Source organism: Acinonyx jubatus, chromosome B3 (genome assembly GCF_027475565.1).
Source record: "Acinonyx jubatus isolate Ajub_Pintada_27869175 chromosome B3, VMU_Ajub_asm_v1.0, whole genome shotgun sequence".
Taxonomy (NCBI): Eukaryota; Metazoa; Chordata; class Mammalia; order Carnivora; family Felidae; genus Acinonyx; species Acinonyx jubatus.
Genome location: NC_069386.1, coordinates 121,792,364 through 121,804,660, shown reverse-complemented (window position 1 = coordinate 121,804,660; position 12,297 = coordinate 121,792,364). Strand labels below are relative to the sequence as shown.

The 12,297-nt window shown below is 41.2% G+C and overlaps 1 protein-coding gene across 32 annotated transcripts in view; it reads right to left on the bottom strand.

Moving 5' to 3' along the window:
- Window positions 1–12,297, bottom strand: part of NRXN3 (neurexin 3) — a 1,553,894-nt gene that overhangs the window by 180,744 nt on the left and 1,360,853 nt on the right. For all 32 annotated transcript variants that reach the window (XR_008299766.1, XR_008299767.1, XM_027066299.2 and 29 more), the window contains one exon: window positions 541–712. Coding sequence is in view for 30 of the 32 variants with exons in the window: in XM_027066299.2 (XP_026922100.1) it covers window positions 541–712 (172 nt within the window). In the remaining 2 variants the exon portion in view is untranslated. The remainder of the gene's footprint in view (window positions 1–540; window positions 713–12,297) is intronic.

Here is a 12,297-nt window from a genome sequence, read left to right as displayed (position 1 = left end):
AACCAGATGAATGAAACTCCACTCTCAGTTTTTCTCTCATTATTACCCTGACTTGATGGTCATCATTCTAAGTTTAGTAAACTTCATTTTACAGTGTTTATGAAATCTCTGACCATCTGTATCTTCAACTTCATCTGACTAAATGCCACCACAGAGTCCAGATCTCAAACTGATTATCCTGGGATTATCAACAATAGCTCCTGATAGAGAAGGCACCCCTTCCCTCCATTGGTCATCATTCGCAATGCCCTGGAAAACCTACAGTAATCATCTTTAGTATGAGCCAGTCAGGCAGTATTCCTCAGGTTAACCTACAGTGTTCGGTGCACAGTTAGTAAGTCTCCAGAAGCTCCCTACACTGAACCAAGCCCTACAGGAATACCTTATCTTCTCATACAAAAACAAACAAACAAACACACATGAAATGTGTGCTTAATATCCAGTGTTTCATGATTCGGTGACAGTTATGAGAAATCAACACTTAGAGTAAGAATGGGAGAGCAAAAGATGGTATGTGGTCATTGACAGTAAAACATGTACCTGTGGGATAATGCTCATTCACTGGCCAGTTGTCCACCTGAAGTGTGGCATTGCCGCCGTTCCTGGTGAAGCGCACCACGTGGTATTTACCATCATTTACAGGGGTTCTCTCCTCTTTGATGGAGATGTCAACTGTGCCAATATTGAAGACAACTCCAATTTTCCCCTGTTCCTGTGATAAAGAAACACAAAAGGCATAGTTATCACCAACCATAGGTTTTCTCCCTTTAAAGTTGATCCTCCAACTAACAATAAATCCGTAGGTACCCAGAGGGAGGTGTCAGCATGAAGTTAACAATAGTATCCCACATTTCTCCATGGGCTTTCATCCTGAACATAAAAACCAATGGTATAAAGCCACCCAAATTGCTCTCACAGGCTGCACTGTACAGGTTACATCATTTGATTGCTCTCAACAGATATCAAAGCTGGAACCAGAGAACTACCTAACAACTGTGTAGTGACACTGCAAAGTTGATTTCTGTGAGATGAATGAAACCTGTTTTCTAAGAGAGGTAATTAGACACTGGACTCTAGTTTAGATTAAGGATTAGGGAGGAAATATACGCATGCTTGTGCATCGTGGGAGGGGATCAAGCCCAAGGGAAAGTGTACATTGAATGGTTAGAAAGCAGTGGCAGAAGGGTTAGCATTATAGGTCAGCACCTGATGATACTTTTTTTTTTAGGTCTAAAACACATAGAACATGTACCCTCAGTAGAGGCCAGTGAAACTGAGCTTGACTTTTCAGGGTCAGGTGACTGAAACTCTTTCCACACTTGCAACCCTATTCCTAAGGTTCATCCAAAGAAGGGTGTCATCTTCAGTCCTATAGTTTTATGCTACATAGCAGAAGAGAACCTCAATGGCCCCCCAAAAAGACTTCTGGTGGGGGGGAACACAATGAATTCCAGAAGAGTGACACTATGGCAATGAACGTGAGGATTATGGTGAAGGTGGAGGAGGCGAACATAAACAATGCGAATAAAACTCCTGCTCTTTCTTCTCCTCCAGTAATTTATAATAACTAAGGGTTGGGATTGGAATTCACAATGAGACACAAAATGGAAGTAACCCTACTGATCACATATTTCAACCTTGTAGAAGGGTATCGTAGCATGTGGGATGTCAGGATGGATGGGCAAGGAGAGAGGGAGACACCTTTTTCCATTTCTCTAGTTGTCTGACCTACTAGCTAAGCAATAGGTTGGACATTCAAGGACAATAAAATTTAGTGGTAACCCTGCCATTGTATTTGTTCACATAGTCTTCATTATTCTCTATTTCCTTATTCAAGAATTAAAAGGAGAATAAAAAGGAGGAGGTGGAAGAGGAAAGGGGGGAGGAGGAGAATCAGGAAGAAAAGAAGGAGGGGACAAAGGATGAGAAAAAGATATGGGGGGGGGGGAAGTCCAGAATCCACATAAACAAGATGTAGGAAAGATTTCACAGAATCTCAGATTTGGTAATTGGGTTCATTCATTAATTCATTACATAAATACAGTATTTATTAAGCACTTGGTATGCTTAAAGTCAATAAATTAAGACTTATGCTGAGATTTTAGGCACTGGTTTCCATATAGTTTGGTACACTTCACTTATTTTTTCAAAAGACAGGCTTTCTTCATCTTGCCAATTTTCCTTTAGTATGTGAACACATCTTATTCCTGATAAAAGAATCGACAGGTACCCAGCAGTCTTTTTTAAAATAAAAATTTTTTAATGTTTATTTATTTTTGAGAGGAAGGGAGGGGCAGAAAGAGAGGGAGACACAGTATCTGAGGCAGGCTCCATGCTCTGTGGTGTCAGTACACAGCCTGATGCGGGGCTCAAAATCAACAACTGTGAGATGATGACCTGAGTTGAAGTCAGACACTTAACCGACTGAGCCACCCAGGTGCCCTCCAGGAGTCTTGATTTTAGAAAGTAGGAGCCTAAGCTACGAAAGGCTGCTTTTAGCATGCAGGGATGCTGTGATACAGGACGGACATCATTATTTCTTTTGTGCCCTGATAGCACAGCTTGCAATGTAAAATGATGTCTGCAATTCCCATGTTCTGTACTCTGAGAAAAGGTGCCTCCTCAAATGGGGACTAAATGCACTTATGAGTTCGCAAATCCCTGTTTATTGTGACACTATGTTCTCTGGGTTTTTTTTTTTCTACTTCTACATCTCCAGTACTAAATAAAGTACCTAGCATTACAATGGATAAATGAAACTGATGATAAGGTTTTCTTTTTGCATCTTCCATGCCCATAATTAATAATGCTATGATCCACTTTATTTTTTCTCCTTAATTCTCTAGGAATTCTGAAAAGATAATATGATTTTTCTGCATTCCCCTAAAGCGTTGGCCTTCATTTCTAAGGGGGTTTGTGTGTGTTAGAACCTACTCATCCTTATACCTAAATAAGCAGGGCTATAGTAACCTCAGTCATAACCTGTTTAACAAAATGAGAGAACTGAAGGAGTTAAGAAACCATGACTGCAGACGCCATTACTCCTCTGCCCACCCTGCAAATGTGGACTGTTTATTGCACCACGGTTCTTCAATGAGAAACCACTATATAAATCCTGGATACATGGAGAGGACTGCTGGTGATTCAATTCACCTCTGAGTCACTAATTAATCATGGATGGAGAACAGTTTTAGGCAGAGAGAGGAGACCTTTAAACCAGCATTCTGCTGCTTTTCAGCAACAACAGTGGCAAAGTACAGTTCTGGCTGAGTGAGTTGGCTGATCAGCGAGATAATATTCTTGGGCAGATTTTCTGCAAGATCCATAATAGATTCAGGGGAAGAAAAGATTTAATCTCTGCCAGAATAAATATTTGGTCCTTATCTGAGGCGCCACACATTTGCCACTGCAATCACTGCTTCGGAGAGATCGTCTTAATCCTGCTAGCTCTACCGCCAATGTCAATGGAGACCCTTATACCCAGATGTTTCATTGTGTTTCCCCACGGTGGTAAATGTGGCTGTGCTAGACCTCAGATGTGGTCTCTTTACTTGCAGTAATAAGATTTCATTACTGCAACCTCCTTGTCATTTGTCATGGGACCACAGTGGCTTTATAATCTGTGGCTAACTGCTTTGTCTCAGTTCATTATAAGTCTTGTGGCAAGTGCCCATACAGTTGCCGATGGTTGAATCCATCACGCTCAGCTGCCATGAAGATAAACTCTGCTGGCTCATGTGTCCAGAGAACATTTGAGGGATAAAATCATTGGCTTTGGAAACAGCCCTGACTGACCTTTGGGCAAGTTACTTAATTTTTCTGAACCCATTTCTTAATAATGTATTACGGGGACAGGAAACGAGTTTTCCAGGCTTCCTAGGACCGTTATAAGGCTAAAATGATATGATTATAATCATTAATATACCACTTTATAAGAAGGAAAATATCATTCAAATATAAGGGATAAATGAGATCATGAGAAGGAAAAAAATCTAAACATTTGACCACATGCAACACCCTGTGAGCACCAGAGAAATTAACTGGTTCAATAGGATAAACATGGTTTTAGCATAGCATGGTTCAAATAATACCTCTCTCTGGTTCTGAAAGCTATATGACCTTGGGCAGGTTATTTAACTTCTAATTTCCCTGCTATAAAGGGATCTGCGGAGGAAGGGAACAGCGAATTGCTACCTTTGAAGCTTTTTGTGAGGATTTTAGGAGAACACACATGTGGGAAATGCTAGCACGTGGCTGTGCATACTTTGAGACTTCAATAAATGTCAGTCATCTTGTCCCTTTCTTTCCCCTCATTAGTATAGCTGAAAGTGGTGGCACGAGCTAAGGACTGGCTAGTTTGGCAAGAGTGTCATCAGAAATATTATCAAAATAAATGTAAATTTTAGCAAACAGAACATCAAAAAATAAAATTTGCACCATTGTTTTCCTGTCACAATTTGGTAGTTGCTCTCTCTTCACATTCCTTGGTGCCTTTTATGAGCCCTTTCAAGACAAGCAAAGAGTAGCTACAAAACAGCATGACTATAAATTTTAATAACTCCATGCCCATCACCACTAAAGTTGCTACCAAAGGCAATCAGTTCAATGTATGTTTTTCCTTGATATTAAAAACACAGACAAGTGGTAAATCAAAAGACATTACCAAAGAATCCTCAAGTGCAATAAAAAAAAGTCTATTACAGAAAAAAAAAAAAAAAACACAAAACCAAGACTGAACAGCACAAGAAAACAGCTGTCTTTAAATAGCCAGTAAGTCATTCTTCATCAATAATGACTGTTTACGAGCCCACCTGGTTCCTCAAATTAGTCTGGCTCCAGCTTTCTAATCTTCCATCAGCCACATTATAGTTATTGCTGTGAAGGTGACCCATAAGATACTACCAACACCAAGGTCATATTTTAGAAGCCGAGATGCACAGGGGCAAGACAAATCCTCAGGAATAAAGACCTCCCTGAAGGCAGTCTCTTCATTCATTCCAGAGTGCCCCCAGGGAAGGCAGAATGCACCATCACTATTTTAGAAAATTGCAGCTGACAGAAACAGAACTGGAACTCTCAAATGTATGCCCAACAGATGTGCAAAGGAAGTTCTGAATATCTTGACTTCTAGGCTTCCTACAGAATCTGTGAGTTCAGGGCTAGGCAATAATACAGGAAGAACAACAGGTATGTGATCCTTCTTGGGGCCAGACACTGACAGGTCAGGTCTGGCACACCCATTCCAAAGTTTGGGTCACTGTAAATAAATCAGTGGCAGTGTTTATTACATTCTTCTAGTTTCTCCCATTATGGGCCCATAGTAAGAGAGAATTTCTAGTTCCCCTTGGGATATGGAGGGCCAAGAGAACAGTGTTGATGAATAAATTAGGTGTCACTTCCAAGCCACCCATTAAACTGCTGGTGTGAGACCCACCAGAGTTCTCCCATGGTTCTCAACCACTGCATCCAGCAAATTCCTGGCCGTGGCCTCTTTTTCAGCCTGGGCCATTGAGTGAGGATGGCAACAAGCCAACTTGCAATGGACATGGAAAACGAGAAACAAAGCTTGACTGCTTTATGCTACCAAATATTGAATCTGCTTGTTACTGTAGGATCATCCAAACTACTTCAAAGAACAGAGTAGGTGCTTGGCAAGTAGTTTTTAATAGAATAATTTTTGAATTCTCACAATTACCCTCCAGATTTTTTAGGTGAAAAAGATGACGATTCAGAGAATAGGGGATTCACACAACCAGTAGGAGATACATTTAAGATTTGAATTCAGGTCTGACTTTAAAACCCATGTATTTTCTACCATGTTATGTTTCAGGCACATGTATTACATGTTGCAATTGAGTTATTTATATAATAAGACAGTGTATACATTACATATCATAACTTTATGTTTGCTTAACCTATCTAACCTGTATACCTAACCTAACTATGGGTATTGCAAATATAGGGACATTAACAGGTGCTCAGTGAATGTTAAGTTAATGGATAAGTGAATGAATGAATAATGAAGTAGAATGTGTGGCTTTGGTAGAAAAAAAAATTGTGCTGATAAGTTTTTATAACTTGGGAGGCTAAACAGGTTTGAATAGTATATGATAATGAAAAGAGTTGGTCATCCATATTCACATTTTTTTGCAATAAATCTTAATCAAAACATATAGTCTCACTGTGCTTTATATAAGCGATCAATAAAAAACAAAGAGATAAGGTATGGTTTGACTCATCAGATAATTTTGGCTGAGGGAGAATTTTACTGAAGTTCTCTAGGATAAAACACCCTTGTGTTTAGGAGAACACAGTATGGACTCTTTGCATAGCTAATCACTATCTTCCAGTGAAGATCATCAGACCATTCTTTCAATGTTACAGTGTCCAGGTTCTAGACCCAAGATAATTGTCAGCTAATAAGTAGGGAGTGTGTACTTCCTGTGTGCAGAGCCATGTACTACTGAAGGATTCAAGAGAAGTAAGAGACCAGGTCTCTCCCTCAAGAAGTCTAAGCCCATCAGGAATTACCCAAGCTGACAAGACTCCAGCTGTGGAGCTTGGAGATGGTTTGGACTTTCACTATCATCCCAGTCCCCTTGCCTTGAGGAACTTGGGTGAGGTGGCTGTGACAGTAAGGGGAAGGGAGAAGAAAAAAGTCTGCTCTGGTTTTCAGAATACTTTGTATTTAGAATCAGAAGACCTGAGCCCATTCAGGCTCCACATCTTGTTGTCCAGGTCATCTTGAGCAGGTCATTCAACTCTCTGTACAAAAGAAATGAGAACAATAATACAAGACACAACAATAACACCTGTGCTAATGGAATTTAAGAGAAATGAATAAAATATTGTCAAATTCTCAAGTGTTCTTCAAAGGATGGTATAAAAATGATGTCAACGGTGGGGAGTGAAGATGGTGGGGATAACTGGGTGACAGAGAAATAGTATGACAGATGATGAATGAGTTAGAGGCTTTTGCACACACCTTACAGGATACCACTCTATTTAAAATGCCTGTTCCCCACTCAAGATCATCAACTCCACAATCTGTACTGACTGTTCCTAGAAAATTTATGTTACATGGCTTGGAAACAAATCCTATTTTCCTAAATCTGCACAGGTCTCAATGACCTTTGCACCCACCCAGCAAAACTGCATCCACCTTTCCACCTGCAGCTGTGCTTCTACTGTTGTTGCAACTGACGTCTGGTTGTGCCAGGTCAATCAATTAAAGTGGATTAGATCCACAGACTGAATTACTAACAGAGGGCCAAGAGAGATAAGACTGATAAATAGCTCAAGACAGCTCCATCTCTAACTCCAAGCAAAGAGAGAAAAAAAAAAAGGGGGCAAGCACGGATGACAGCTCAGGACAACAGGAACTCTGACCTGAATGGGGGCAGTCAAGGAAGGACAAGACAGCCAGTGCAAGTAAAGAAGATGCAAGTCAGAGCCACAGCTCTAACGTCACTGGTCGCAAATGGCATCCTGAGTCACCATGTCCTTCAAATCTACTCTGAATGCTCACTTCTAATCCACAGACCTAATGTCATCCTACCTTGTTTGGTAGTTAAGTCTGACCACAAAGCAAAAAATTAAAGTTCATTTCAGTAGAAGCCCCAGTGCTGCACCTGGACCAGAAACAGTCTTCTGACAGGATTCAGGCAACAGCTGGCAGGGCTGTGATGACTACAACCCAGTACAGGCTGAATATCTCCTATAAGTGCCTTGCCTTACCCCCCAAATCTCTACCGCAGCTGTGAAGAACTACCCAAAGGCTTTAAATTTTTTTTTAAGTTTATTCATTTTTGAGAGAGAGAGAGCATGAGCAGGGGAGGGGCAGAGACAGAGGTAGACACAGAATCCGAAGCAGGCTCCAGGCTCTGAGCTCTCAGCACAGAGCCTGACGAGGGGCTCGAACTCATGAACCGAGAGATCATGACCTAATAAGCTGAAATCGGACGCTCAACCGACTGAGTCAGCCAGGTACCCCCCAATGGCTTTAATAAAGAGATCCTAGGTTTTGTGCTCACAGTAACAACCTATAATCCTCAAAATAAAGAAAAAAAAAACACATTTCAAATCACCTAGCACATCTTACATTTTACTTATATACTTACAAAGTGTGATCCTGGGACCAGCAAGCATCAGCATCACCTGGGAACTTGTTAGAAATACAATTCTTGGGGCGCCTGGGTGGCTCAGTCGGTTGAGCGGCCGACTTCGGCTCAGGTCATGATCTCGCGGTCAGTGAGTTCAAGCCCCACGTCGGGCTCTGTGCTGACAGCTCAGAGCCTGGAGCCTGTTTCAGATTCTGTGTCTCCCTCTCTCTAACCCTCCCCCGTTCATGCTCTGTCTCTCTCTGTCTCAAAAATAAATGAACGTTAAAAAAAAAAGTTAAAAAAAAAAAAAAAGAAATACAAATTCTTGGATCTAACGCCAGACCCTCTGAATCAGAAACCCTGAAGTGGGGCCCAGCAATGTGTATTATCACAAGCTCTCCAGGTAATTCAGATACTTGCTGAAGTCTGGGAACCACTTCCTTATGTCTTGGTTCCACTAGGCCAGTGGATTCAACGGATTTTGTGCCCAGGGACATTGGGCAATGTCTGAAGACATTTTTGGTGGTCACATCTGGGAATGGGAGGTGCGACTGGCATCTAGTGGATATAGGCCAGGAATGCTGATAAATATCCAACAATACCCAAGAAAGAATTATCTGGCCTCTAATATCAAAGTGTCACCATTGAGAAACTGCACTAGGGAGGACAAAACTTCACACAAGAAACATCTATCTATAAAGCATGTGCGGCATCACAGAAACTATTCTACAAACATTTTTATATATGGGTCTACTTTATTCCTCACAATGCTCCTTCTTTGAGGTATATATGCATATATACATACACACAATGCTTTCTCTCTCTCTCTCTCTCTCTCTCTCTCACACACACACACACACACAATGCACGTGTATATAAGTGCATGCTTGTGTGTACACACATGAGAATTCTCACATATTTGTTTTTTTTTAATTTTTTTTTTCAACGTTTATTTATTTTTGGGACAGAGAGAGACAGAGCATGAACGGGGGAGGGGCAGAGAGAGAGGGAGACACAGAATCGGAAGCAAGCTCCAGGCTCTGAGCCATCAGCCCAGAGCCCGACGCAGGGCTCGAACTCACGGACTGCGAGATCGTGACCTGGCTGAAGTCGGACGCTTAACCGACTGCGCCACCCAGGCGCCCCAAGAATTCTCACATATTTGGTCCAAAATTGTGATTTAGCCCTCAAAGCACAGGGTGAGCTTTGAGCATCTTTGAATACTTGGACTCTCTCCCTACTCCTTGTTGTACTCAAATGTCCATTTTAGAAGTGTAAAATTGGAACTGCAAGCTCACGTGACCACAGAGTGGCAGGTCCGGAATACATGCCCTGTGTTATTTTCCCTGTCTGGTCTTGGTAACCACCTTCTCTTTTAACTAGCCCCTAACGAAGTGTCCCAGTATATCAACATTAGCTGAAAGTTCCAATTCCAATTTCGTCCCTTGACTCTTCATTCCAGACTAGGTAATTTTAGTCAGTTTCCACAAAGATGGATGGTCACTTTTGAGTGGACTTCCAAGGAGAAACTCCTCTCCCCAAACTAGATATTCCAGCCCAACGATGAGCAGCAGCTCCTCTACAGAAAAGAGACGAATAAGCAGCCAGTAGTAACCTTTCAAGACCTACTCTGTGGCTGTAAGGAAACCTTTTGTGATTCTCCAAAGTGTTTTATTATTTATTTGCTTTTAAGTGACAGACTGAGTTAACATTATAGCTTCAAGGCGAATGGACCTATGTGAATAATAAACATCAACAAAAATTTCTGGTTCAATAAGTAAGGCATCCTCAGTCACTTGCGTTGATGGGTTCCTACTCTAAATCCTACCCCATTTTCTAGATGGGGGAAAAATGTATGCATGTTTCAGAACTGAGAGATTTCATATTCTGGATTATCAGAAAATACAATACAGATTATTGCATGTTTTAATGATGCTTTGGAGAATGGGCATGCAAAAGTTACAGGAGACAGATTGGGCTGAAAGAGAGATCAACAAATAGTGGGCCAGATCTGGCTGTTGCCTGTTTATGTAAACAAAGTTGTATTGGCAGATATAGCTGTGTTCATTCACTTACAAAATGTCTGTGGCTGTTTTTGCACTACAACAGCAGGGTTGAATAGTTGCAACAGAGATCTTGTGGCTCAGAAGCCTAAAATATTTAGTCCCTGGCCCTTTACAGGAAAAGTTTGTTGACCCCTATTATCGAAGCTTGCACAATTTAAGGGTAGCCATGTTTTTTGTTTTGTTTTGTTTTCAGTTTTTGATCTATAGTTTATATTTACATGGTCAGAATAACATAAATACCAGTGGGAGCGTCAAATGGGGAGCCTGTACCTGTTCATTCAACTATTACCTGGAATATAGAACAGATTTCTAATAAGACAACATACATAAAAAATTCACCCGATGTATGTATGAACTAATCTATCTCGGATCCATTAAGGGTGGTTTAGATACTAAAATCAATTCAACAGAGCACTGTTTGAAGGTAGGCAGCCAAGGATACAGAGAAATAAATTAGAGGCTTCTGGCAAAAGATGATGGTAGCTAGAAATAGTCTGGTAATGGAAGAGATGGAGCGAAGTTGTAAAGTTATTAAAATTATAATGATATGACATTTCTTTCTGAAAATTTATCTAGTTCTGTGGAGTGATCATGTACATGCTAAAGTATTGGGATTCTAAAAGCCAGCACACATCACTCTGATGCCGGGACTTCAGTTTATTACATTAGTTGGAATGGGAGAAGAGAAAAGCATTGCTACCCAATGAGTATGTCTCCGTCTCCAGGGCTCCAATGCATCTGCAAGAGACTTGAGTCCCTTGAATGATAAATGGTGATTAACTGAACTCTCTTGGTCTACCTGCAAGGAGAATCTACCGTGTCATCATCTATGGATGAACACACTGAAATAGGGGCTCATTTTTCCTTTCCTGGTTATCGTAAACAAAATGGCCAGCACACTCTAATATATCAGCAGCGCCTGTCTGCACACAGGGACGATGGTGTGTGTGTGTCCTGGAGATAGCGTTGCAGCTAGGTATTTCATCCAGGTGATACTTTACGGTCCTCCTCTTTGTCAACTATCACCACTGTAACATTCCTTCTGGGATCATATCAGCATTTCTAATTCAAAACGTTGATTCTGACCTATCCCCAACCACCTTAATGAAAGCAACAGAGGGAAGAAAAAAAATGAGATTTAAACAGCTACAACACATCAGGAGAAAGCGGGCCTGCTGGCTTCCATGCCAGCGTCAAAGCCACTGCAGGGGAAGTAATCCGGACAAAGGAGCAGAAGTATATAAAGACGACACTTTTCCTGGGCCCTGGGTGAGACTGGTAAAGGTGACCCCAAACAGGAGACTTGAAAGCATGCCACAGGGAGCTGACTCATGGCTTTGGAAAAGAGTCCAACATATCAACAACTGAAAGTTTTTTCAAAGCTGCATGCTCTTTTGATAGAATAATTAGGAAACAAAACTCTTTATTTTAATTTACTTGAATTTAGTATTCCTACCAAACTGTAAATTGAGTTATGTTACAGCCAAATGGGGAACATACCCCTAAGAAACTAGGGAGTCATCACTCCCCTATCGTATGGCAGGCATTGGGAGCCATCTGGGAGCCAGCAGCCACAGCTTTAGATACACAAATTACCCACTGAGTTCACAATAAATCAATACACAATATAAAGAAGTGTTTATATTATCGCATTTAAAGGGCACAAGCATTCTTTCTCTCTCTTCTTTATGGATGCACTACAAATTTATTCATTTACATAAAGATGTTACATGATTTTATCCAAATGGTTAAGGAACACAGCGCTAGAGAAATAGAGTTGTGTGTCTACTTATGCCCATGTAAGTGTGTGCATGTGTTTGAATGAGACCTTAAAACTTAACATATCCAAAAGCTGGTTTCTTGGGGCACCTGGGTGGCTCAGTCAATTGAGCATCCAACTTTGGTTTAGGTCATATCTCAGAGTTCGTGAGTTCGAGCCCTGCATTGGGCTCCCTGCTTCGGCTCAGGTCATGATCTCACAGTTTGTGAGTTTGAGCCCCGCATTGGCCTCGCTGCAGTCAGTGCAGAGCCTGCTTTGGATCCTCCATCTGCCACCCCACCCCTCTCTCCAGCCTTCCCTTGCTCACGCTTTCTCTCAAAAATAAATACACATTAAAAAAAAAAAAAGC